Source organism: Engystomops pustulosus, chromosome 5, assembly GCF_040894005.1.
Source record: "Engystomops pustulosus chromosome 5, aEngPut4.maternal, whole genome shotgun sequence".
NCBI classification, from domain to species: domain Eukaryota; kingdom Metazoa; phylum Chordata; class Amphibia; order Anura; family Leptodactylidae; genus Engystomops; species Engystomops pustulosus.
This window is the reverse complement of record NC_092415.1, coordinates 52,157,881-52,181,874: the sequence shown is the minus strand read 5'-3', so window position 1 is coordinate 52,181,874 and position 23,994 is coordinate 52,157,881. Positions and strand designations below refer to the sequence as shown.

At 41.6% G+C, this 23,994-nt stretch overlaps 2 protein-coding genes across 4 annotated transcripts in view; one reads left to right on the top strand and one right to left on the bottom strand.

Annotated features, from left to right (window-relative positions):
• Positions 1 to 19,152, top strand: part of SPIDR (scaffold protein involved in DNA repair) — a 259,050-nt gene extending 239,898 nt beyond the window's left edge. For all 3 annotated transcript variants that reach the window (XM_072151951.1, XM_072151952.1, XM_072151950.1), the window contains 7 exons: positions 110 to 169; positions 8,049 to 8,253; positions 8,512 to 8,658; positions 14,444 to 14,537; positions 15,285 to 15,399; positions 17,028 to 17,081; positions 18,952 to 19,152. In XM_072151951.1, coding sequence (XP_072008052.1) covers positions 110 to 169; positions 8,049 to 8,253; positions 8,512 to 8,658; positions 14,444 to 14,537; positions 15,285 to 15,399; positions 17,028 to 17,081; positions 18,952 to 19,065 — 789 coding nt within the window. In that variant the 3' untranslated portion in view covers positions 19,066 to 19,152. The remainder of the gene's footprint in view (positions 1 to 109; positions 170 to 8,048; positions 8,254 to 8,511; positions 8,659 to 14,443; positions 14,538 to 15,284; positions 15,400 to 17,027; positions 17,082 to 18,951) is intronic.
• Positions 19,153 to 20,050: 898 nt separating this feature from the next.
• On the bottom strand, positions 20,051 to 21,955 carry CEBPD (CCAAT enhancer binding protein delta). The gene has a single exon (XM_072151949.1). The coding sequence runs from the start codon at positions 21,797 to 21,799 to the stop codon at positions 20,966 to 20,968; it is 834 nt and encodes a 277-aa protein (XP_072008050.1). The 5' UTR covers positions 21,800 to 21,955; the 3' UTR covers positions 20,051 to 20,965.
• Between the last annotated feature and the right edge of the window lie 2,039 nt (positions 21,956 to 23,994).

Genomic DNA, 23,994 nt, shown 5'->3' with positions numbered 1-23,994 from the left:
ATATTATATAGCACTATTTATACTGTCTTGCACAGTGCAATTTACCATGCTGCAATGTCCATCAGTCTTTCCATTTCTGTTTGCTATTATTTCTCTTCCCATTTTCTAGATGCCGGCTTTGAGCCAGCGGTGCAGCTTTTCGGCAACATTGACATATGTGAAGCCTGAGGTAAAGTTTCATGTTCTAGCTCCAGAGAGATGGTTGTTTAGGTAGAAGTGTTGGGCTGCAGCTAATGTAAAGTACAAGTGTTCGTCAGGGAATTGTTGTACATTTATCATTTTTGAAGCCTTGCGCTGCCATAATTAACACCGCTAAATACAATGCGTACAGACATGGGTCACTTAGCCACCTAGGGAGCATTAGTTTATGTAAATCTACTGTAGTTAAATGTCAGCAGGAGGGATCACGCCATCTGTGTATCTACTGCAGCACTGCATTTAGTGTATGTTAACCCTTTACAGAGCAATTTTTACAATTTTGACAAATACAAATAAAACCGGAAACTCAACCCCAACAGCTAAACCCCAACAAACCATAAATTTTCTGAAAACAGACACTTGCCTCATTTTCATTTCATTTATGAATAGGCACCTTTTGTGCAATTTTGTATCAAAGTGTAAAATTTTATTTCAAAAATGCATACATAACTTGCTTCATACCTCCTAACTATAATAGATGAACATGTAGAAACATATATGAAACCTCATAGTCATATGCTCACGTGAATAAATCAGCATAAAATCAATAAAACTAAAGTAACCAAAAATCTTCTTTTCAGTTACAAATTTTTGGCAGTCACAACCTGCAAAATAAAGCGATTAAACACATTTAATTTGAACAGACACCCCTAAAACCTACATATTTTTTGAAAGCAGACAACCTGGCATTTGTCTTGATTAACAGTTGACCCCCCATACTACCCTAGTGCAACATTGTGACAAATCATTAAAAAAAATTCTTGAAAACGTACATTTTTACATAAAACTCCCATCAAAGCTGAGGTTTATGCACAAAGAGAGATGTAAAAATAATAAGTCAAAGTGAGCAGATTTATATAAACCACAATACACAACATCAACAAGAATTTACACATCCAAAAATGCTAAAATGCCATGCAAAATGTTGTTGTGATATACAAATGTGTTTCTGTGCAAAATTGGGTGATCCACTGAAAAAGGTTTCATGTCATAACATTTATATTGCATAATGAAAAGTTATGTTACCCTCTAAGCCAGTGGCATAACTAACCTGATTGGTTGGGGGGTGAAAGCTGTCAGAATTCTGAAATTACATTTAATTTGTTATTAAATGTTGTTATTAACCAGTTGTTGTACAGTAAATACATACTTATATGCAATAAGGATAATTTCTTGTATAGTCCATGCTGTGTACTTTTTATAGCTTTCAGCTTTTATAAACATATGACATGTATTGTGTTGTCATATGTATTGTGGGCCATATATCCCCCCCCAAAAAAATCTCCACTTTCTTTTCCTCTGAACCCTTTCACCCCAGAGACATCGCACTTGGTTTAGCTTTTGTGAGTATGTTCCTTATGGATTGAGTAACATGGAATAACTTACTTAAAGGATAAAACAGAAAGAACAGGCATTTTGAAATGTATTTTTTATTAAATAGTTTCCTTAATTTTTGTTGCATAGCACAATACACATAAGATGGTTATTCTGGCCTGCAAAAACTCACAGCCTTGGACAACATTCATCTCAAGAGTATGAACACCATTATTATTATTATTATTATTATTATTATTATTATTATTATTATTTTTTTTAGCCTTTATTTTTTTTATTACAGTATAGTAACAAGCAATAGTTACAAACCATACTGGTTACACACATTTTATATGATTTAGGGTAGGGTAAACATGGGGCATGCGGTGACAGTATCATCAATTTACTATTTCATGCTCCATGTACAAGTCCGAGTGCTCATCGGGCCAAAGCACACGCCAGGTGAGCGCTCTCCTCTCCCCTCTCCATAGTGAGCTGAGCAGACACACCACAAAGTTGGGTCAGGGAATAAGTTGCCCTGTTTTTTGCAGCGCAGCCGCACAACTCATTAATGTGTCGGTCATTAGACCAGTGCAGAGTACAACTAGGCAGTTCTCTAAAAAAAACCTCTGTTGATTACTCTGGTGCAGTATAAGACTGGTGAGTCATAATTTGCACCTCCTTATTAGTTGGTCTAGTTTATTGCACCACAACATTGAATTTTATAGCGCATCGGCTTTTTACCAATGAGCCACCCCCTTTTTTGGAGGAACTGAAAAAATGCCTAAAAATGGTCTGAAACCTTCAATAAATGTGCCAATTTCTGCAGGGTCTCCCCCAGTGTGCTTGGCACATCATGCTTAGGCTTCATTCACACGCGGCATGCCCGCCGTGTGCTGGAGAGGAGAAGGAGGTGACCCCTCCTCCCTCCATAGGAAATAGCGGCGCACGGCCGCACACTCAGGAAAAGATAGAGCATGTTCTATCTTTTCCTGGTGTGCGGTGCGGATCGGTCCCACACATGTGTGGCACAGTACCGCCGCTGGGCGGCCATTGCTGCCTATGGGGACGTATATACGTCCTCGCCGACGGCCGTGTAAATGAGCCCTCAATGCATCTCTATGGCGGCCGTGAGCTAGCTAGCTGATAGCTCACAGCTCTATATACAGATGTGTGCATGAAGCCTTAGGTTGCATTATGTTCTGATGTCATTGGTGTTCCCTTTTGTTGTGGTTTCACTGTTTATTTGATTCCCCTTTTTGTTTCAGTGTTTTCATAGCAAAGTTTGCTAGACCACATCCATAAAGATTTATTGGGGAACCATAGAAGTCAATCTGATGCCTGAAGAGCGTTAACCATTAGTTATGCATTTGCTAAAGAATGATAAATAACACCCCCCCCCCCCAACCTTGCGAGAAGAGGATCAAAATCTACTACCATGTTTATAAGCGCTTTTCTTTTTTTTACATTGCTCTTATCAGTTGCTGACATAGTACAACACTGTACGGCTACTGTTTTTAAGACACAAAGGAAGACGCTGACATCTGATGTCCCGTAACTTCATCCATTCCTTATCTGTCCTTGTGGCCAGTCTGCGCTCACATCAGCCTTCCTGTCTGGGTAGCTGGAGCCCTTGAGCGAGAAGGATGAATCGTACTGATAGTCCACGTCTAGCTCATCCTGGCATGTGCGCCCACACTGTGTCACTGATGAAAGACTATTGCAGCTTATTTGTTACCAGCTGATAGAGAATACTTGGGTGGGGACAATGGATTGGGTCTTGCTTTTATTGCAAGTTGATTGATAGTATGAAACGCGGTGACATATAGGGTTAATTAACGCATTACAGAAGTCGCGTTATGGTTAGTATCTCTACTGTCAAGAGTCAGGAGCTCAGCAAAGCTCCATCATTCCTGGGACTGCACAGAGAACAAGATGTAAATGTTAAAAAGCTGCACACACAGACTGAAATGATTTCAGCTTCGTCTCCCACTGCGTATTATAACACATGGCTCACATATTTCTCAAGCAGCGCTACCCTCCAGTAATAATTTCTCACTGCATTAAAAAGACATTAAAACGTATCATTAATTATTTTACAGCAGGCCTGACCTCACACACTGGCACCTAGGACTTGTACATTACAGAGAGATAACAGCTCCTTTATCTGTTGTAGAACTGCAAGTCCTAAGCTTCCCTTCAGCACCATACATTACCTCAAGCTTGTAAGGTCCGAGGGGTGAACTACAAGCCCCAGCGTGCCTTATAAGACTGTTTGCATGCACTACTTGTATAGTAGAGTTCAGACAAAAGCCTGCACTCCTCATCTTTGTCTGGTACCTTATTACAAGGTGGGGAAAATAGCTGTACAATATGGCAAAAATTGTTGAATCACATGTTTTGGTTAGATTGGAGACGAATCTTCTTTCTAAGAGCTTATTGGCACATGAGATTTTTTTTCTCCGTATGCTATGCGAGCATATTGACATTTTGTATCAGTATTGTATCCGTCATTTTTTCCACATTCTTATGGTATCTGCTTTCTTATCTTCTCTGCAAAATAAAATTGATGGTTTCTATTAATTAAGGCAAAACACCTTGTTCTGCTGCATCATCTGAAGAAAATTGGACTGCATCAGTTCTATTGCTGACCCATTAAAGTCCATAATTGGCATATGTGAAAAAAGTAGGAAGCGTTCCAAAATGTTCTCAACAGATCACTGATCAGCCGTAAATCATGGGGTAAACAAACTGCAAACCTAGAATCATGGAAAGACTTGCTTTGCTCTCACAGAACTCTAGCGTGCTCTTGCAATGTTTTTATAGGTCACAAAGACGACCTACTTTTTAACTCTTGGGAGAACAGGTTACCCCCAACCCACTTTGGTGATTACTGTATTTTTCCAGTATGTCTTTTATACATTTTTTCATAGATGATTTCCTGGATTTTATTAGAGTGTTCATATATAAATCAGTCCGATCTGTTGTAAGAAACACAAAAAAAGCAGATAGCTGATCCCTGCAGGGGGGAGATGCTTGAATTAAATTTTGGCCTCCACTAAAATCTTTAGGGATCACAGCTTGAGAGCGACTGCCTAAGATAACCTGTGTGTCTTTATGTTTATCCCATATTCTTTTACAAAGCACATGTTGTAGCAGGTATAAAAGATTTTTAGGTCTAGCAGGAAACCAAGAGGTAAAATAGAGGCTGAAAGTAATTTGACTTCTGGTTATGTGTTAATTGTAGATGAAAGTTTCCCAATGTGCCATCTCTTGGGGATCCAGTTACAGTGATGACATACACCGCTGCTTCTTCTGTCTACACACAGCCGTCTGTCTTTCTAGCCTTGTTGGTGTCCTTTAATTGTCTTGCCCCTTTAATGTTTTAGCATGTACTGACTCCAGTAATAAAACGTCTGCATTAGTCCAAGTCATAGAGACAGCGGTGTGCTCCATGACATGACAGCAGCACGGTTACATTGCCAGCATTAAGGACAGATGAAAGAGCTATTGTTTCTTTACAAGGTCACATTGCAATCAGGAAAATGGGACGCACATTGTTACCAGGGGTTTATATGGTTTTAGTAAATATTTTTACTAACTTTTTTTCTTCATCTACATTTTCTGTCTTTGTACCCAGTCATTAAATGATAACAACTCTATAATGAGTTTATTGACTGCCCTGCCACATATCAGTTAACTTAGCATCACCATTTGTTGAATTAATTAAGGTTAATTGCATTGGCTATAAACAGATTTAGGGGATACTTGAACATTTCAGTATGGTTCTCTCCAACTACAAGTGCCCTTACACTTTATGACAACCCCATATACATGCATGCTTGGCTGTGTTGAACATACATGTGTTTTTTATTAAAGGACATCTGCCACCTGGATAAAGGATTGCAAACCAATAACACTTACATGCTGGCCCGTGCCCCCTATGAAAGGATCCGCTCTTCTTTAAGCTTCTAATACTCTTGTTTTTAAGAAAAAAGGGCTTTAAAATTAAAAAATGTAAATTAGCCTGTGGGGCTCCAGTCTCAATTACCACCTATGGAAACCAGAGCCCCCAGGCTCATTAGCCTAATTTTCAAAGCCTTTTTTTTATAGAAACCATGGCATAAGAAGCTAAAATAGTAGCAGATCCTGGCAAAGGGGTGCTTCATCCTGGTGGTAGATGTCCTTTAAGAGAGAGCAATAGGCACCTCAGATCTTCTCTAAAAACAAGTGAATGGTCATGAGGAAATCCGGCCCCATCTTTCTTTATTTGTGGGGATGGGTCGGGACTGCTCTGATTATCAATTGTGTATAATGGTGCCCTAATCCACCCCAATAGCAAACGTATATTTCATCAACTTCTCGAAATGTGTATAGGTAGCCTCCGGGCTCATTTACACATGTCAGTTTTGTTACGATGATTTTAAGTACTGTAATTTTTGTTTTTATTTGTGTAAAGGGTGGTAGGATTGTTTAGCATGTTTAGACTTACTAGGTATGCTATATGTCATATGCCTCTGTCTTCATGGCTCATGCAAGAGGTGTAGCTGTTTACACATAGCTGTCTCCAATACACAGCACCATTATTTGTTTTGGAAAGATTTTCTTATTGAGAGACTCTGTTTAATGTAGAACACATTGTGTGGATATCACTTTATATTGGCCGCTGTGGTTAAACAGGTTTCCATGCTAAGGACATCTGATCGCTTGGGATCAGACCCCAGAGACCCTGAAATTCACAAAAATGGGAAGGTCCCTAAGTTACCTGTTTGAATAAAGGAGACGTGACATCCATAGCCACTCCAGTTTTCATTTTTCATACTGGGATATTTTAGTTGGAGGGGAAAAAATTACTTTAAATGGTTTAAACAAATAAAGATTATCTGTAAATATTCTACACAAGAACCTGCCACTCATAACTATATAATATTACAAAAGACATTGGATAACTAGTAACTATGTTCTGTATATAACTACAGTCCTGATGCAACTGATTTCCATCTGTTTCCTCTCTTAATGTCTGTCTTTATCTCGCCGCCCCCTGAATTTTTGCTGTATGGTTCACATTCTTGTAGATAAACAAAAAGAAAAGGATGGATATCATTTCCGGTGTCGTATCATAAATGCAGGGTAGGATAGAAGCAGGTGATGAAACTCACCTTGACAATGTGATATGAGTGAGTGGGCGCGTTCACTGGTAAAAAGCCTCTAAAGAATGTAAGTGGGAGAGGTTATGGTTCACAGAGTATCCACATTCATCATGTCAGTTTACTCTATAATAAAGTTGTAGATTTTGTTATTTTGTTAACCTTCTGGGTTCCAAGCCATAAGCAAAATGCTTATATCTACATCCGTGTGAAGTACATAAAATGTTATCTGGGATAAAAGTCATTGTTATGTTTAAAATATTAGCTGTTTTTATATTTAAAAAAAACTGTGTAGCTATCTGCTCCAAAACTGAAATATGCTTTTGTAGGTATGTATCAGATTTGTCACTGGATATACCCTGTGCCTCAAAGGAGGTGAAATCTCTACTACTATTCGACACCTGTACCGCACTTCAACACTTTAATTTCTGCTGCAGATTTTTACTCAGTGTTTGGATAAAATCTCTTTTAGCTTTACATATTGATTATGCATATCAATATGCCCACAATATAATCCCCACTTTGTGCCCCACATAATATAGTATTTCCTATACCTTTGCCCCGACTTATATAGCCCTCCTACCTCTTTTCTCTAGCCCTGCTTACTTGTGATGCCCTCTCTCTTAAAATGCCCTTTCTGGGGGACCCAACTTCTGCTGTCTTTTCTGTAGCCTCTTGAACTTATGCTCTTCTTAATGTAGCCCTGCCCCCAACTCTATTTTCTGTAGTCCTGTAACTTATTTTCCCCTTTCTGTACTGTCTCCCCAACTTATGCTGCCCTTTCTGCAGCCAATTTGCAAATTTGTTTCCCATTTTCTGTAGCCTACTTTCCTTACCTCTCACTTTATACCCCTGCTTTAGGTGATCCTCCCATCTTATGTCTCCATTTAGGTAAGCCCTCCACCTTTCTTGTACCCCCCAGGCTCCTTCTCCCACTAATTCTTCTCACCCTCCTTGTTCCCTACAGCAATCCTTTTTCTGGGATGCTGTGACTGTGTGAAGCCGGCAGGTGGGATGACATCACGCCTGCTGGCCCCTGCTGCACATACAGCATCCGCGTCCACCATTGAGCCTTGCCTCGCCAGACGCGATGTGATGATGTCATTTAATGCCTCCCTGCATCACCATAGCATTCAATGCTAGCATCACTCAGACATCAAATGAATTTATACAGTAGATTTATCTTTCTCTTTAAATTGTTTTCTGTAAGAACTAGTGTTGTTAGTCCGCATATTGAGGGGAATTTAATATGGCTTTCCGACCCATTTCTGACCTAAACACAGGCAATCCGAATCTTCCGCCCAATTTATTATTGCTGATCTTTTTTTTTTTTTTGCGCCAAATAAATAATAAAACGTCTGTGCGCCACAATAATCTGTTTTTCCCTAGATACAAAGTAACCTTCCGAGACAGAAAGAGTTATTGCTGTATGTGACGGACACCAGTCTCCAGTTGGCAGCTGAAACCTCTAGAAACCCTCGAGTGCTAAAAGTTTGTGTTTTACCATCTTGTGCACTGGACAGGACACTGCAAGAAATCTTTTCTAAGAAGATACCTTGTAATATATTTTTCAAGGATGCCGTACATGAAAATAGTAAGTGGTTTGTGAACATTGTGACACAGAGTATCAACCGTTATCATTACATAAATGCTTTAATTTAATTTCAATTTTTTTTTTTTATAAAAATGAATACAGTTAGCTTTTTTGTGCTTGAGACGAGCAGCTTTGTCTTGCTGCATATAGTATTTGACGTGTGTCTTTATATTAAGTCTTATCATGCAAGAGTTAACCTGCTGTCATTGAGGATGATTGTAATGTGCACAGCACAATTTGAGATGTTTTTATTGGCAGGCGGGATAATTTGTGTTGAACGCACAGTTCTCTCATTACAAAAGCCCCTTTTATCCTGCACTTCTGGCACAAGCGAGCGAACTGGCCCTGTCAGACTAGATGGACTGGATTCTTCAACTGAGGCAAATACAATTTGTACAGTGAAAGGTGGGTACAAAAGAAAACTAACATATCCTGTAGACCTTTTCACTTTCATAATCATATCAGGTAACATCTTATATGGTTAGATATAATGGGCATCTGTTCTGTGCCTAAAAATGGTTTCACCTAAGGTTGTATTTAAAAAAAATGAATAATCCAAGGAATTTTCCATCTACATATGGGAAGTTTTATACATGATATTAATATCTGAATGAGAGGCCTAGATTACCATATTATACCATATACCTAGGGAAAGGAAGACAAGGATCTTGAATTGTTGAATTTCAACGTGCACAGTCACTTAAAACAATGGATGTCATAAAAAGTATTGACACTTAGCAGACAATTTTACCATTTTCAGACTCTAATCACTGTGTGTTATACACTGTTGTACAAGCTGTAAAATTACTAATTTACATTGTATCACGGTGTCATATCTTATGTGTTAAAATATTTTCAAAGATTGACTCACTTTTTATATTTAGATATAAAAAATTATGTCTATTCATGGGAAGACATATTTGGTATACTGGCAGTCCCAGACTTACAGACAAATCCTAGTTACAAACACGTGGTGGTAATTTACTGTACTTTAGTCCCAGGCTTCAATGAACAGCTGTAAGTGTTTGTAATTATGCTTAATTATTGATCATTTTTGTTATGAAAACACAAAACTGAGAAAATCCAATTATCACAGGGACAAAAAAATTGTTTTCTCTGAAGTTATACTTACAAAATATACCTGTTCCGACTTATATACAAAATCAACTTAAAGGGATCCTGTCATCCGAAACTGGCCTAAAAGACTACTACCAATATGTTGTTTAGCAGCTTTACACCTTACAGGTCATGATTCTTTCATGGCCCAGCTTAGTTCCACCACCAAGGAAAATCAACTTGAAGTGAAATGTCAACTAGTAATATAAAGTCAAAGAGGCAGAGAGTTTAACAGTGAAGTCAAGCTCTCCCTGCCTCTGAATATCTCTTTGCGTGACTTACATCATGCACCAGACTTTAGGAGATCTGGTTGGTGATTTCTCTGGGTGCAGGACCAGCAATTACAGTGAAGGGGAATCCTGAGACAGGGAAAGCTTGAATCCAGTGTTAAACTTTCTGCCTCCTTGACTTTATACAACAAATTTACACTCCCTTCAGAGTTGATTTTTTGGATAATGCCACCACCCTGGGCCATGAAAGAAATATGATGTTGTTCACAACATATTGGTAGTAGTGTATTCGGTATATCTCTGCTGACATATTCCCTTTAAAGGGAACCTGTTACCACATTTTTCAAAAATACAGCAAGTGGCAGGTTTCCATAGAGCCCTAGTAACTAACTGACATCCTTCTTTTAGCTAACAATTGTTCTCCTCAGATTCCTATAAATTCAACTTTGTATGTAAAGCTGGGGTCGGATGATTTCTTCTGCTTCCTCACTCGTGTAGGACAGGATAATCCAAGGAGAAACGGATAGAAAAAAAAGCACAAAAAGACTCAAGTGAATCTTTTTGGCAAAATGGTTCAACTCTCACCTGGTATCCGAAGGTTTTGAGCGTGTCAGTTCGCATGAAGATTCTTGGCAGATGCTAGTTAGGGGATGCTGCTTGCCACGAGACTTCTGTCAATTCACCCAGAATTTTTTTTTCTCGTATAGAATGCGCTTCATCGTCCGATTTAGCAACTTTAGATTAGTCTTCGTCCGGAGCCAAACCAATCAATAAAATAGTAAACTCCAACTCAATCTCTACAATCTCTATACAGAAAAAATATTCAACTTTATAATTTTACGTGGTATTCAAGGATGTTTATAGCAAGTTGCCTCCTCAGGCTTAATCCAGCAGCTCCTCCCCATGCTTTCTCTGCATGCAGCAGTAATGTCATGGTCAAGGTGACCTCGTTGTAGGTCCTTTAGCCTCCTAACATTAGCAAACTGTACCCAAAGCATATATCTCATGAAATCACAGAAGCCTGCATTGAGAGGAGTAGAACTCCATGCAGGTATGCTGTGATTTTTCTTGTGGCAGACATGTGTATGGTATACAGTTCGCTAATGTTAAGAGGCTAAAGAAACTGTGATAATGTCACCCTGGTCACATGGCTTTGGGCCACACACCCTACTCACTCTACAGAATGCTAGATACCAGGCAAGTGTATAACTCTGATTTTATGGGGATGTGAGGGAAACAATTTTTAACTAAAAGAAGGGTGTCAGATCTTGTACGTAAAAATGGCCTCTGTATGTCTAAATGTTGACTTTCTGAAACCCTCTAAGTACGACCACCATAATGTCAGCTGTACGTATAGACATCACTTCATTGTATGTTCCATTACTTATCCAGAGATGGTACTCGACATTACCTGTCTCTCCACGTTGCATCACAAATTAGATTTTTTAGCTGATGTATCCCAGGATCATCTTTAAGGTAGTCAGTCTATCCCAAGGCTGTCTATTACCTATAGCAACCAAGCCAAACAAAGTGAATCATGTCCCTGCTAAATAATACTTTATACAAGAACATATAATTACCACAATCACTGTATATGTGTGTGTATGATATTTACATTACATATTTGTCATTAAAACTTTCCCTAAAATATCCGCATGAATGTATAAAAAACAACCAACCTGTCGCTGGGGGTTCATTAAGCTCCTCCATTTCCTGGACGCTTTTTAAGATGATTACTGAAGCGGAATAATTTTCCTTACTTGTTGGCGTCTATGTTTAATGTTGATTCAGACCTGCAATTATAACTGGCGAGATAAATGGTGAGAGGGCAGATCTTCCAGTGCAGGGCCAATTTGTAGGGCTAATTGCCACAATTAGAGATCACCAAACCTCAGAGCTGTTTACAGCAAAATCTTTTCCACTTCATACAGTAAGAAACAGAGAAACACATGGTGTTCTGTCATGTCATACATGCTACTTTAAGATATATTTGTGACTCATTCAATATACTGAAGCTCGTCTGGACCCAGGGATCATTGAGGTCACTTGGTGTCTGGATGTCTCCATGGCATAGAATATGCTTATTCAAGGCTGAGAGGTTCTACTTATATATTATACCTGGTCTTATGAAGTTGTCCTGCCATCACAATAAGTGGTTCAGCTTGTACATTTTCCTTGTTTCCAAAACTTCAACTTGTATGTATGTATGTACAAGTTAATGTGTTGGAAGCAAGGAAAATATACAAGCTAAACAACTTATTGTTATGGCAAGACAACTGAATCCACGTATCTTCATAAGGCCAGCTGTTGTGGAGTGGTTAGTATATACCAAAACAAGTTTTAATACTGGTGAACAGGTAACAGGGCTATGGGTGCCTGAAAGTTCAATAATCTGTCACTAGTTTTTACAACTTCCAGCCTCCCAGGCAGGGTATGAAATATGTGAAATATCCTTTTTTTAGCATTTATTCTTTTATGTTAAAACAAGCCTGTTTGCCTATAAAAAAAAAACAAAAACATAATTTGAAAATGAGTTGAGAAGAGTCACTTTTAGCCTGAGATGAGTCACACTGAATGTCCGGAAGAGTAGTGTCTCCTCAGTTGCCCCCATCTCATACTAGTCCCTGTCTACCACAAAAGAACCTACAACATATAAGCATAAAAACTGCAGCATGAAGCAGTGGAGGAAGATGGTCCAGTCCAATGATTAGCTTGTACATGGGGTAGCCCCATGTGTGTCAATTACATGAAACAAAGGCTGGCACCCAGATGCACTGTGATAAAAGTAATCATACCTTTCTTAGGAAAATGTGTGGCCTGAATGTAATTTCATTTATTTTTTATTTATTCCTTTTTTTTTTTAGGCTAATTTTCGACTTCTTGGATGTGTGCTATGGGTCATTATCCTGCCTGACCCATTTGCTCCACTAAAACCTAGTTTTCTTAGCACCAGTTCACATCTCACCTATTGTTTTTTTTTTATTTTTTTCACATCAGTTATTGAGAACTAGAGACAGAAGTAACACAGAAAATGTGCCTATTTTTCCATTATACAGTACATTATCTTTTAGACCTGGTTATGACTAAGGTTTTATTCACACCGCGTTTTAATTTTAATCCAGGAAAGCTCCTGATGTATACATAAGATATATACTGGCAGACAGAGGCTTCCTTTTTGCCCCCATCTTCATAGTATACGTGGCATACTGTGGGAAGCATAGGATGGAAATTCACAGGAAACTACATCTTTCTATTCTGCTCACTCCTGCTAAGTGACTTACCGTATTTTTTGGACTATAAGGCGCACAAAAAATCCTTCGATTTTCTCAGAAATCAAAGATGCGCCTTATAGTCCAGTGCGCCTTATAGACGAACCATTCTTACAGACAACAGCTGCCTTGAACTGTGCACAGGTCTGCCACCTGCTGGTCATTCATCCTTATAATCAGGTGCGCCTTATAGTCCAAAAATATGGTATATGGGGCCTATGGGGGATGGATGCAACTGTATTGCATCCATCCTTGGCCTCTGCTGAGCATACGCTCTGGGAGGTCCCCAGTGATTTAACTGTACAACTGTCCACATCCTGAACATCCTAAAAACAAAAACCCATCCTAAACTGACCCTTGGATCTAAAAGTTAAACGACAGTATATTGTTGCAGAAACTCTGTGTAAAGGATAAATGCTTTAGTACAGAACAGATAGAAGATGGTTTTCTACATGACAAAACATAGTGTAACAGAACAAGTGACGTGAGTAACAAGGGTTATTGCAAACAGTAGAGTAATGCAAATAGGTTCCTATAGCCTGAGGTGCTGCACAGCAAGAGGAGAAGGAGTTGCAAGTCAGAACTCAGGTAGATGAAGCTCGGAGATCCCTGCAGCTAAATCACTGGCCTGATGAAGAACTGGACTGGACTGGAACCATTCCTCCCACTCCTACTGGAATTTATTGAGCCATCTGTTAATTTGCATTAAATGCCTTGTTTAAACTCTAGGAGAGTTTTGGAAGATTTCTAGATACATTTTCTACTAAGGACCATAAGATAAAGGGTGGTGTTATACTGGGAAAGGAGTGTGCACAAGAAATGACGCAAAGGCACCAACATTTTGGCAAATTTTCCTGATGTAAACTAATATAACTGTGAGCAGTTGATGTGAATTCACCTTTTACACACAGAGGTCGGCGGGCTAATGGGAGGCACCTTACTGCACTGGAAGAGAGAGGTAAGTACAGGTTGTTTGTTATTTTTACACCACCTAAGGCCCATATAATAACAACAACAACAAATATTTATTTCAATTTGTAATTGATTGGGTCCTGTGTTTCATACTGAGCAGAGCGGTGGCATTTGTCGTGTCCTGGGATTGTTTTCAATTTTGTATCATGTTCCTGCTATATTTTTGTCATATATGAGTATCTTTTTTGCATTTCTATATCAAACAAATATATCCTAAAAGTTTTACTCAACATTGGATATTTTCCACCAAATTAGGTTGTCCCACCTAAATAACTTATTCCCTATCTAGTCACATTCACTTGTAAAGGGCTGACAGAATGTGGACACTGCGCAGCCCCCTAAGTCTGCAGTCTGCAATAACCGGGAATGGCCCGATGGCATGTGCGGTTCCTTTTTTTAGTTGAGAATAAACTCTGTTTGTTTGGTTTTTGATAACTGATCAATGACATTGTCTTTTTAAGGTTCTTATAGTACCTTGTGTTGTCAGTCGGAGTTTACCATTGTTTTACCATATCTCTTAGATTTTTGTTCATACATAAAGATCACATGACATTCATATGTCATATGCTAAATAATATCTAAATTATATCTTTTTCTCAAAAGGGTTAGTTGTAGGAGTAAATGAAAGTGAATCTTATTCTTGGCCTGTGTGTAACCTTTGTGGAAGCAGTAAACTACAACCTTTGACCCAAAAAAGGTAAACATTTTTTTGGTTGCAGAAGTAACAGCTCTTACTGCAGAAAACTTACTAAACAAAATGTAGAATTAGTTTTGTTTTGCAGTCCTTTTTATTTGTTGTATAAATGAGACATTTTCCAGGATAATTTTTGATTCTGCTTAGTGAATTATTTATGGGAGGTTCAATATTCCCTTAATAATCAATACGTACGTTCAGAGATTAACAAGTGCCGCACTATCACTGGAATTTGAACCTTTCTCTGTGCTTTTCCAGGACAAATTGGGGCTCTAGTTCAATACATCTGGTGCCAGCGGCACTACAGGAATGTCTCTCGTAGAAGATCAAAGTTAGTGACGTGTTAAATGCTTAGTAGGAGATGATGGGACACAATGTTGGTCTAAAGCTTCCCCATTGTGTCAGTGGCACCAGAAGAGTAGAGCATCAAGTCTTGTACCATGTATATAGTGAGGGCATAAGAGGTGTCTGTATTTTCTGTATACCTTACACACTGCTCACAGCAAGCAATTATCCAGGGTGTAACTTCTTAGTCCAGGGCTACACAGGGTTGTCCAGCAGCTGCATCCATTATCTCAAGGGGTATTGTAGTGGAAGCAGATCAATGGCTTTAAATGCATCTCTAAAGAAGCCTTATTTCTGTTATGTGTATTTACCTTCAGCCATGTTCTGTTTTGGATGTATTTTATCCGATGTCCCTTACAATTTATTAATTCATGGCTCATCACTGCATTTTGTTGTTCCCACCAGTTGTCCATATCACTGCTGTCAGTGCACTTCAGACATAAGTTCTCCGGTTATCAGGATGCAACTGGAAGTCTTTTTACAGTGTGAAGCAAGACCACAATGTAAAGTGAGATTAAAGGTAAACCTTGGGTACCTTTAACATATACAGTGGTAGACAAACATTGATCATGTCAGTAGCTTTTGACAAATGAAGACACTGACTGGTTCTTACAGATTACAGTAAAAATAACACAACCATACAAAAAAAGTCCACAGCTTCATTTTGCAAAAAATTAGAATTTGAAAATGCATCAAGCAGTTGAGTCGTGTGGCTGTGTCAGAGCTATCCGAGTCACCTGGGAGTGTCACAGAGCCATCCGAGTCATGTGGGAGGGCCACAAAGCCGTCAGAGTCATGTAAGAGTGTCACAGAGCCATCCGAGTCATGTTGGGGGGTCACAGAGCCATCCGAGTCATGTAAGAGTGTCGCAGGGCCATACAAGTCATATGGAGTATCGCATATCCATCCGAGTCATGTGGGAGTGTCACAGATCCATCCGAGTCATGTGGGAGTGTCACAGAGCCATCCGAGTCATGTGGGAGTGTCACAGAGCCATCCGAGTCATGTGAAAGTGTCGCAGGGCCATCCGAGTCATGTGGGAGCGTCGCAGGGCCATCCGAGTCATATGGGAGCGTCGCATAGTCATCAGAGTCATGTGGGAGTGTCACAGATCCATCCAAGCCATGTGGTGCTGTAACAGAGCCATCAAGTCATGTGGGAGTGTCACAGAGCCATACGAGTCATGTGGGAGTGTCACAGCCATCACAGTCATGTGGGAGTGTCACAAAGCCATCACAGTCATGTGGGAGTGTCACAAAGCCATCACAGTCATGTGGGAGTGTCACAGAGCCATCCCAGTCATGTGGGAGTGTTTCAGAGTTATCCGAGTCATGTGGGAGTGTCTCAGAGCTATCTGAGTCATGTGGGAGTGTCACAGCCACCCAAGTCATGGAGTCATTATTGTAAACCCCCCCCTCTCAGCTCCTTGTTCCTCCCCTTCCCATTTGGTAATGTCATCGATATCTCTATACAAATTTTGCTTGGGTTTCCTTCTTTCACATCTTGTCAGTGCAGTGAGGCCGAGCTGTAGCATTGACGGCTCAGTGTCAGGAGCTGAGCCGTGTTATGTGCAGAATTTGAGCATATACTTATGTTACCAGGAGGGAATGGGGGGCACCAGGAGCTGAGAGGAGGTTTTACAATGATAGCCCCATGACTTGACCGTCTCTGAAGTCATGAGACATGTGAGTCCACAAAGTTGGATTTTCTGCTCAATGGAGCTGTGGATGTTTTGAAAACCTTGTGGTTTAGTTATTTGTCTTCTATACTACAGGAACCTGTCAGCAGCTTCATATTTCCAAATCTGTAGACAGGTTCCCTTTATGGCCCGATCCATTTTTCATCCATCATTGTCTTAAATCTCCCAGTTGTGCGGAGCCATAACTAATAGGAAGGTGTTGCAGCTCATTGGGTCACATTGTACAGTACCTCTGTATGTCTCTCCATACACATAGGATCAGGCAGAAATCATAGCATCACCTTATGTTTCTTTTTAATAAATATAAATCATAAATCCCATGATGAACAAGTCAGGAAAGTTGTGTTCTTCATGACCAGGATACGGAGGGTTAGACCACATGATGGTGCCAATACAACCACAAGGAAACATTTGACGCAATTTGATTGTGTTTTTTATCTTCCCTGCAGCTACGTGAGGAGACCATTTCTTCTCTGCTGGGTTCTTGCTCCAGTGAAGACGGGGTATGTCCTATACGCTTCATATGAGAATACTTTTATTTGTGGCCGTCAGTTTGACATCTATGTGTGTGTGTTTTTTGGGGGAGAGAGCTTGGCACAGATGAACTGGAACTAACATGGTCCATACTTTAGTTTAGATTTATCATTGTAGGATTAAGGCAGTTTTTAAAATGCGATGTGATTCCTCCAAAGCGTCAATGGATGTGTGTGTGGGATATGGTGCATACTACAATACAATCTCAGGCTTCATGCACACAAACATCGTAGAAAGAGGACGTGAGCTGCTGCTGTTTCAGTGGCTACTACACGTCCCCATTTACTTCTGTGTGCTTGTGCACATGGGCATATATTTCACTATCTTGTTCATGAGCTGACTGCCTTCATTTTATTATCATCTCTGTCCTATGCTATTAACAAGATATTCCCAGTTAGATTTGTATGCTAATTAGGTACTTGCTGCACCCGTGGCTTGTCCTCAGCACACAGAGAACTACTATTGGCCAAACCACTTCCCTCTTCTTCTTGTGTTACCATATTCTTCTTACAAGACAAATCTCCCGCTTATCAGATGGAGAGGGCAGTGGTCCTGGCAGGAATAGCAGTGCGCCTGGGGCCGAAAACTGGAGTCATTTGCACCTGAAATATAGCCACATTTATTGAAGGTTTTAGGCCATTTTTAGCAAGTTTTACTCTGTTCTAAAGACAGACACATCTCCCCCATTACCTTGGTGCATGAACTGCCTCATTAGCTGCAACTTCTTAAATTATGGGGGAAATTATCATACACCGGTGCTTGGGCAGTGATGTTTGCTAAAGGGCACCCCCCCACACACACTCACCTGTCTCGGCAGGTACATCAAGGACCTATTATTGTATCAATCTGGTAGCTACTACACTGGGCAAAGCTATGGCCAAGTTAGATGTAGTTTTGCCTAAAAACCTGTTAATCTCTAGATAGTATATAGGCATTCCTGCCCCGTGCCGACTTGGAGGTGGCATAGACTCAAAAATAATAATTTCAACAGTCTCCCCTCGGTGTCTGTAGCTCTTATAGGATGCATTTAGTGAAAAGATGTACATGGTGTAGCATTTTGTCTCTCAGCCAAACATTTCTTATAAATATTTGGCCACCAGCTATCTTGGCTCTTCCCCCATAAACTCGGGTAGACTTGTTCTTACCTGGATAGGGGAAAAAGCTCCTACCAAAGATTAACCAGTGACATCCCACCGTCTAATGATCATCTTTAAAAAATGTTGGTCATTAAGGGATCTTGATATAAGATATGCAGACGATAGTTGGGCAACTATGTGCAGGTTTCTGTTGACGTATGTAATGTGTATGGTCACCCTGACATGCCTAGCCCTGCTAATGGGGTACATTATGATACATTTTGGTGCATTTGTACTCCTCACGCCACTTGCAAGTTGGGGAGGGAGCTTGGCAGGAGGGGGGTGATAGACTTATTATAGTCTACTACTACATTATGGAGCAGGAAAGATGAAGACTGATGGAGGTTTGTGCAGCATGATACATGATACTGCTATTACATACTAATCCATTGTCTGATTGGGTTATGTGATACAGTATGTGTACCCTGGGGTACATGGAGAATGAGGTAGGTTCCTGTGATAATATTGGTGAGCGGTGTAACCTTTGCTAGCAGTAATGGCCATTGGCTGATAACTCTTATCAGCTGCAGACATTGTATAATGATCCTGCAGGTTCTTGGCTCACCTGCCCTCAACTGTCTGGGCTGTAAAAGCCTCATAAACTGGGAGAGGCCTTTGCTGCGTGATTTTTATCTTAGTTATTTGCCGCTTTGAACAGAATGTACAGCGCTGTTTGCTGAGCACACATACCTTTTATCTGCAGCGCTATGAGCGGAGCGCCGTCCTGGGAAAGGAGCTGGGCCCAGTCCACTGCTACGTCCTATGTGCGGCCAACAGCCTGAGCCTGGAGGAGATCCGGCTTCTACAAGCAGGATGACCACTGGACCGGCCTCATCCTTACATGTACTGTCCTGACTTTGTGTGTACAGAAAAAATATATGTAAATTAAAGACATTTTCTTATACCTTGTGTGGTTGTGTTTTATTCTCTTTCTTGCAGTTTTTGCTCAATTTAAAGGGCTTCATTTCCGTCTCAATAATAGAATCTGGCTGACCGACAGTGTGGTCAGTACAGCCCCCACAATGGTTGTCTCCCAGCCTTTCCAGACTGTGCTTATATATGTGTGTCTCATTGCTGGAGTGTGCTATCACTTCATGATGATGGGAGCCCAACCTCAATGACCCCTGTGAATAATGAGGATGACTCCTGTACTGCTCCCGGGCTCTGAAGTATTACACCAGTGCTGCAGGAAAAGGGGGGTACAGATGTCAGACCAAAAATACTCATAAAGTAATGGCAAATCTTAGTGATCTGCCATCACTTTATAGGATTAGAAGCCCTCCTCTAATAACAGAAGACCTAAATACTGATGCCCAGTCACTTCCTACAACACAGCAGTGCGGCGCTTACAGAACCGTTCACAGATGTGCTATTTTCAGCAATCTGTTTAGATAAGATGGGTGATAACAGAGAAAAATAGCTCTGAGTTTAATTTGAATAACTTTGAGCTAGCACCTTATGTCATAGGAGGTCACTTATGGCGTTTGGGATTGTCATCAGACAACATTGTTCTTAGATTTTAGACTCATCGTGAATGTCTGTAAAAGAAGGTTCATTCCCATGTAAGAGCATGACACAAGCTTATTCCTGCGTGATATGTGCAGCCTCTTGTGGCCTTTCAGAGTTATTCATTAACCAGAGTAGTTTGATGAGTGTCAGTGTGTCATGTACAGATGTGGAAGCATCAGGTTTGTCATGATCGCAGAGCATGAAGAGCAGTGACAGCTCTGCTACATCTCTACCTGTAAGTTACTACAAGTCACCCACGTGCAGCACTCATAAACCATAGACACAAGGAACGGTGCGTTTTACAGTTTTATTCTTAAAAATGCTGTAAAAATGATCATATAAAAAGTTGAGCATGCTCATTCTCTGTCCCTAATATCTACAATACAAAGTCGTTTGTCTCAGAAATCACTTTACAAATGTACCATAGCTGCATCAATACAGGTTATAGAAAACTAAAATTACAAAAATAATTTAAGGAAGGGAAATGTTTTAGCTTTGTTTTATAGAGAGGAAAAATATATATATTTAGAATAAATTTATAGTTCTTTTTTTTTCATGGGGTAGCACAAGTATTGGCTACACATTCAATATAGAAACTGAAGACCAGCACAATTTCTGTTTGGCACTGCCCAAAATGTGCCTTCCCCTTACAGTACTTCCAGCTACAGGCGGCTTCAGCCAAGTAAGGCACTAACAGAACATGTCAAATGCTTCTGCTGCTGGGATGGCTCCACATGGGTTCTAGCAGGACAAGTAACAAGGCACTGACCAGAGGGCTCCATAGCAATCCATGCCCAGGCTACAGTCCAGTACCCCCCAGCACTATGTATGCCAGGCTGAAGCCTGTGTGCATGTACATCCCAACTGCATCACATCCATCGGGTAATAGAGACAAGCGCTGGCACCCTGCACCTTTACCTACAACACTCTTTGGCACATAACTGATTCCTTGGGTGCCAGAGAGGACAAGCTGTCTGGCACACAAGGGGCATTAGAGCCCACAATCCCAGTCCCTTCTGCAAGATATTGGCAACACAGCGTTATTGCACTATAATAATATAAAACAGTCTGCTCTTGGCTCAGTCTTTAAAGTCCCAGCACATGGGTGTCTGTGCAGAGTGCAGCCCCACTGCTCACGGTGGCCCTCTGCTGGCTGAGGTATTCAGAGTTATCACGTACAAGTCCAGTCTCTGTGCTGCTGCTGCAGGTTACCGGCAGTCGATGCCCCCCAGGCTGGAGAGGAAGCTGCCGGCGGTGGCAGTGGGGGGCAGCTGCTTGAAAAAGTGCCTGAGGTTGGTCAAGTCCCGGGTGAGCAGGTCGATCCTCTTGTGCAGCTTCTCGTTCTCGGAGGAGAGCTCCACCAGCTTCTGCTGCATGTCCAGGTTGCGCTTCTTCGCCTTGTCCCTGCTCTTCCGCACGGCGATGTTGTTGCGCTCCCGGCGCTGCCGGTACTCGGGGCTGAAGCGGTCCACGTTCTTCTTGCCGCTGCGCTCCTTGGTGGAGGAGGCCGGGGAAGGGCAGGCGGAGCTGGCAGCGCTGGACGGCTCCGGGGAGGTGGGCGGGGTGGGCTGCAGGCTCATGCTGGTCTGGGCACAGGTGGCGATCTGGCAGGGCAGGGACGATGAGATGTCGCTGTCGCTCCACTCGGGCTCCTTCTTGAGCGACTGCGCGTGGCCCTTGGCTGGGTGCTGGGGCCCCAGGAGGCCGCTCAGGTAGTCACTGCCGCCGCACTCCCCCCGGTCTCCCTTGTGGTTGCTGTTGAACAAGTCCGCAAAGAGCTCATCATTGCACAGCTCCAGGTTGGGCACCGAAGCCATGGAGTCAATGTACGAGCTGAAGTCTATGGCGCTCTCATCATCATAGATGGCAGGGGCAGCGCTCAGCTCTGCCAGGCTGCTGCTGCTCACCGGGGGCTCCGCTTCATCGCACATGGCCCGGGGCTTGCACAGGTTAGGGTTACTGCTCACCCTCTGCTCGTAGAAGTTAGCGGGCTCCATGCACCAGCCGGCATAGGGCTCCAGGCTCATGGACAGGGCGCTCATGTGAGTGACTGGTGGAGATGGCACAGGAGATGGCACCGAGAGCTCAGGATCAGCTGTCACAGGAGCGTGCAGTGCGATGTGTCACCGCTGGGTGTCGCTGCTGTGTGCGGCCGCTGTTCTAGTGCTGCTGTCAGTGAGGGCTCAGCGCGCTACAGCTGGATATATACTTCCCGCTCCCTCCCCGCCCGCCTGACGTCCCGGAGGAGGAGGGTGCGGGAGGCGGTGGCTGCCAGGGATCCTTCACCTACACACTCACCTTAACCCGTTCGGGGCTCAGTGTGGAAGTGAACATATGTGGAGCATCCGCGTTATTATGTCACAGAAGTGTCAGGACACTATTCACATTTAGCAGCTGATATGACACAACTTTTGACAAATTTATTTATTTATTTTTTTTAAAGCATGAGGCCATGTCAGGCTCTGCCAAATATCACTGAGTAATTGCCCATCATAAATATGCCCCTTTCCAAAACGATACTATAGAATAAGTCCTTATATTTATACAGATGCCACCATTTTTCTTATCACGAGTTTTTGTGCGAGTCCACTAATCAGATTCCCTCATAAATGATAAAAACCCAACAGACTCCATTGTGATTTTGGTACTGGGGTCTATCTAGCGCCTTTACATCGTGTCATGTGTTGGTATGGAACAACAGCACTGAGCAGCAGAGATGTGAACAGAGCCCTAGCCTGGATGTGGTGTGTGAGGACTCTGGAGCGGAGCCCAGTCCCTGTCAGTTCTCTGGAAGAAGGGAAAGCAGTTATGTGTTTTTCAGGGAACTGTAAAGCAGTGAGGAAGAGCCGAGACCTCCATCAAAACACATTTATTCCCAAAATCCCAACAAACACCAGAGCAAACACATGTCCAAGTAGGGAATGTAATCCATACTACCAGTCTCCTCGCATCTTTAAACCATTTTATACGTAAGGGGACCCACTATCATTACAGTGAAACCGCTCCAAGATATCACCTCTTTGAGAAGACCTTCCTTTTTCTTTTAGTTTCTCCTAATTCTATTATATTGGCTCTACTGTATGAGAAGACCACCCTCCTGGAGGACCATTTTTGGTCAATAGATCCAGCATAGATCCCTATAGTCATGTAATTGTTACTGCTATTTATAGTGACTGGAGCTGCAGTTTTTGGCAAGACCCTCCATGTTGTGACAACCAACTGGCCCCACGGCCACATCTCCCAAAGATGTGGAATCTGTAACAGTACAGGTTCCCGGTCTGGGTCCATTGAAAAGAATTGCTTGGTGCAATCCCCTTTACATTTTAGGACAGCCCTTCTTCAGATTTTGGGCATTGGGTAGTGAATTACCCCAAGGAAAGGGAATAGAAAATAAACACTGGTGCCCTCAGTCTTTGATGAGTTATCTATTTGGAGCATACGGGACCATGTACCGTAGCCATGGGCCAGCAGATGAAACCAGGGACACAACATTGTTCTTGGCTTGAGAGGAACATGCGATCACTCTGGGGGATGTATCGGTGCTATTTTGCCTCACAATTGTTGCATCCACCGATTTGTGATAAATCAGGTTTATATTAGTGAGTTGTTAATGTCTGTAATGGATGTGCTAAGATGCTCCAAAAATGGCGTAAGATCCTGCCTAAAGATAAATCTGCCCCGTGACTTTAATGCCTCATTATAGGGATGCAAAATTTCCATTACGATTGAATATTGAGGAGCGTATCAGATGTGTATATAACCAGCCATCGCTGAATCTACTACTGTGGGTATATAATGGAGTATGTGTATATAACCAGCCATCGCTGAATCTACTACTGTGGGTATATAATGGAGTATGTGTATATAACCAGCCATCGCTGAATCTACTACTGTGGGTATATAATGGAGGATGTGTATATAACCAGCCATCGCTGAATCTACTACTGTGGGTATATAATGGAGTATGTGTATATAACCAGCCATCGCTGAATCTACTACTGTGGGTATATATAATGGAGTATGTGTATATAACCAGCCATCGCTGAAACTACTACTGTGGGTATATAATGGAGTATGTGTATATAACCAGCCATCGCTGAATCTACTACTGTGGGTATATAATGGAGTATGTGTATATAACCAGCCATCGCTGAATCTACTACTGTGGGTATATAATGGAGGATGTGTATATAACCAGCCATCGCTGAATCTACTACTGTGGGTATATAATGGAGTA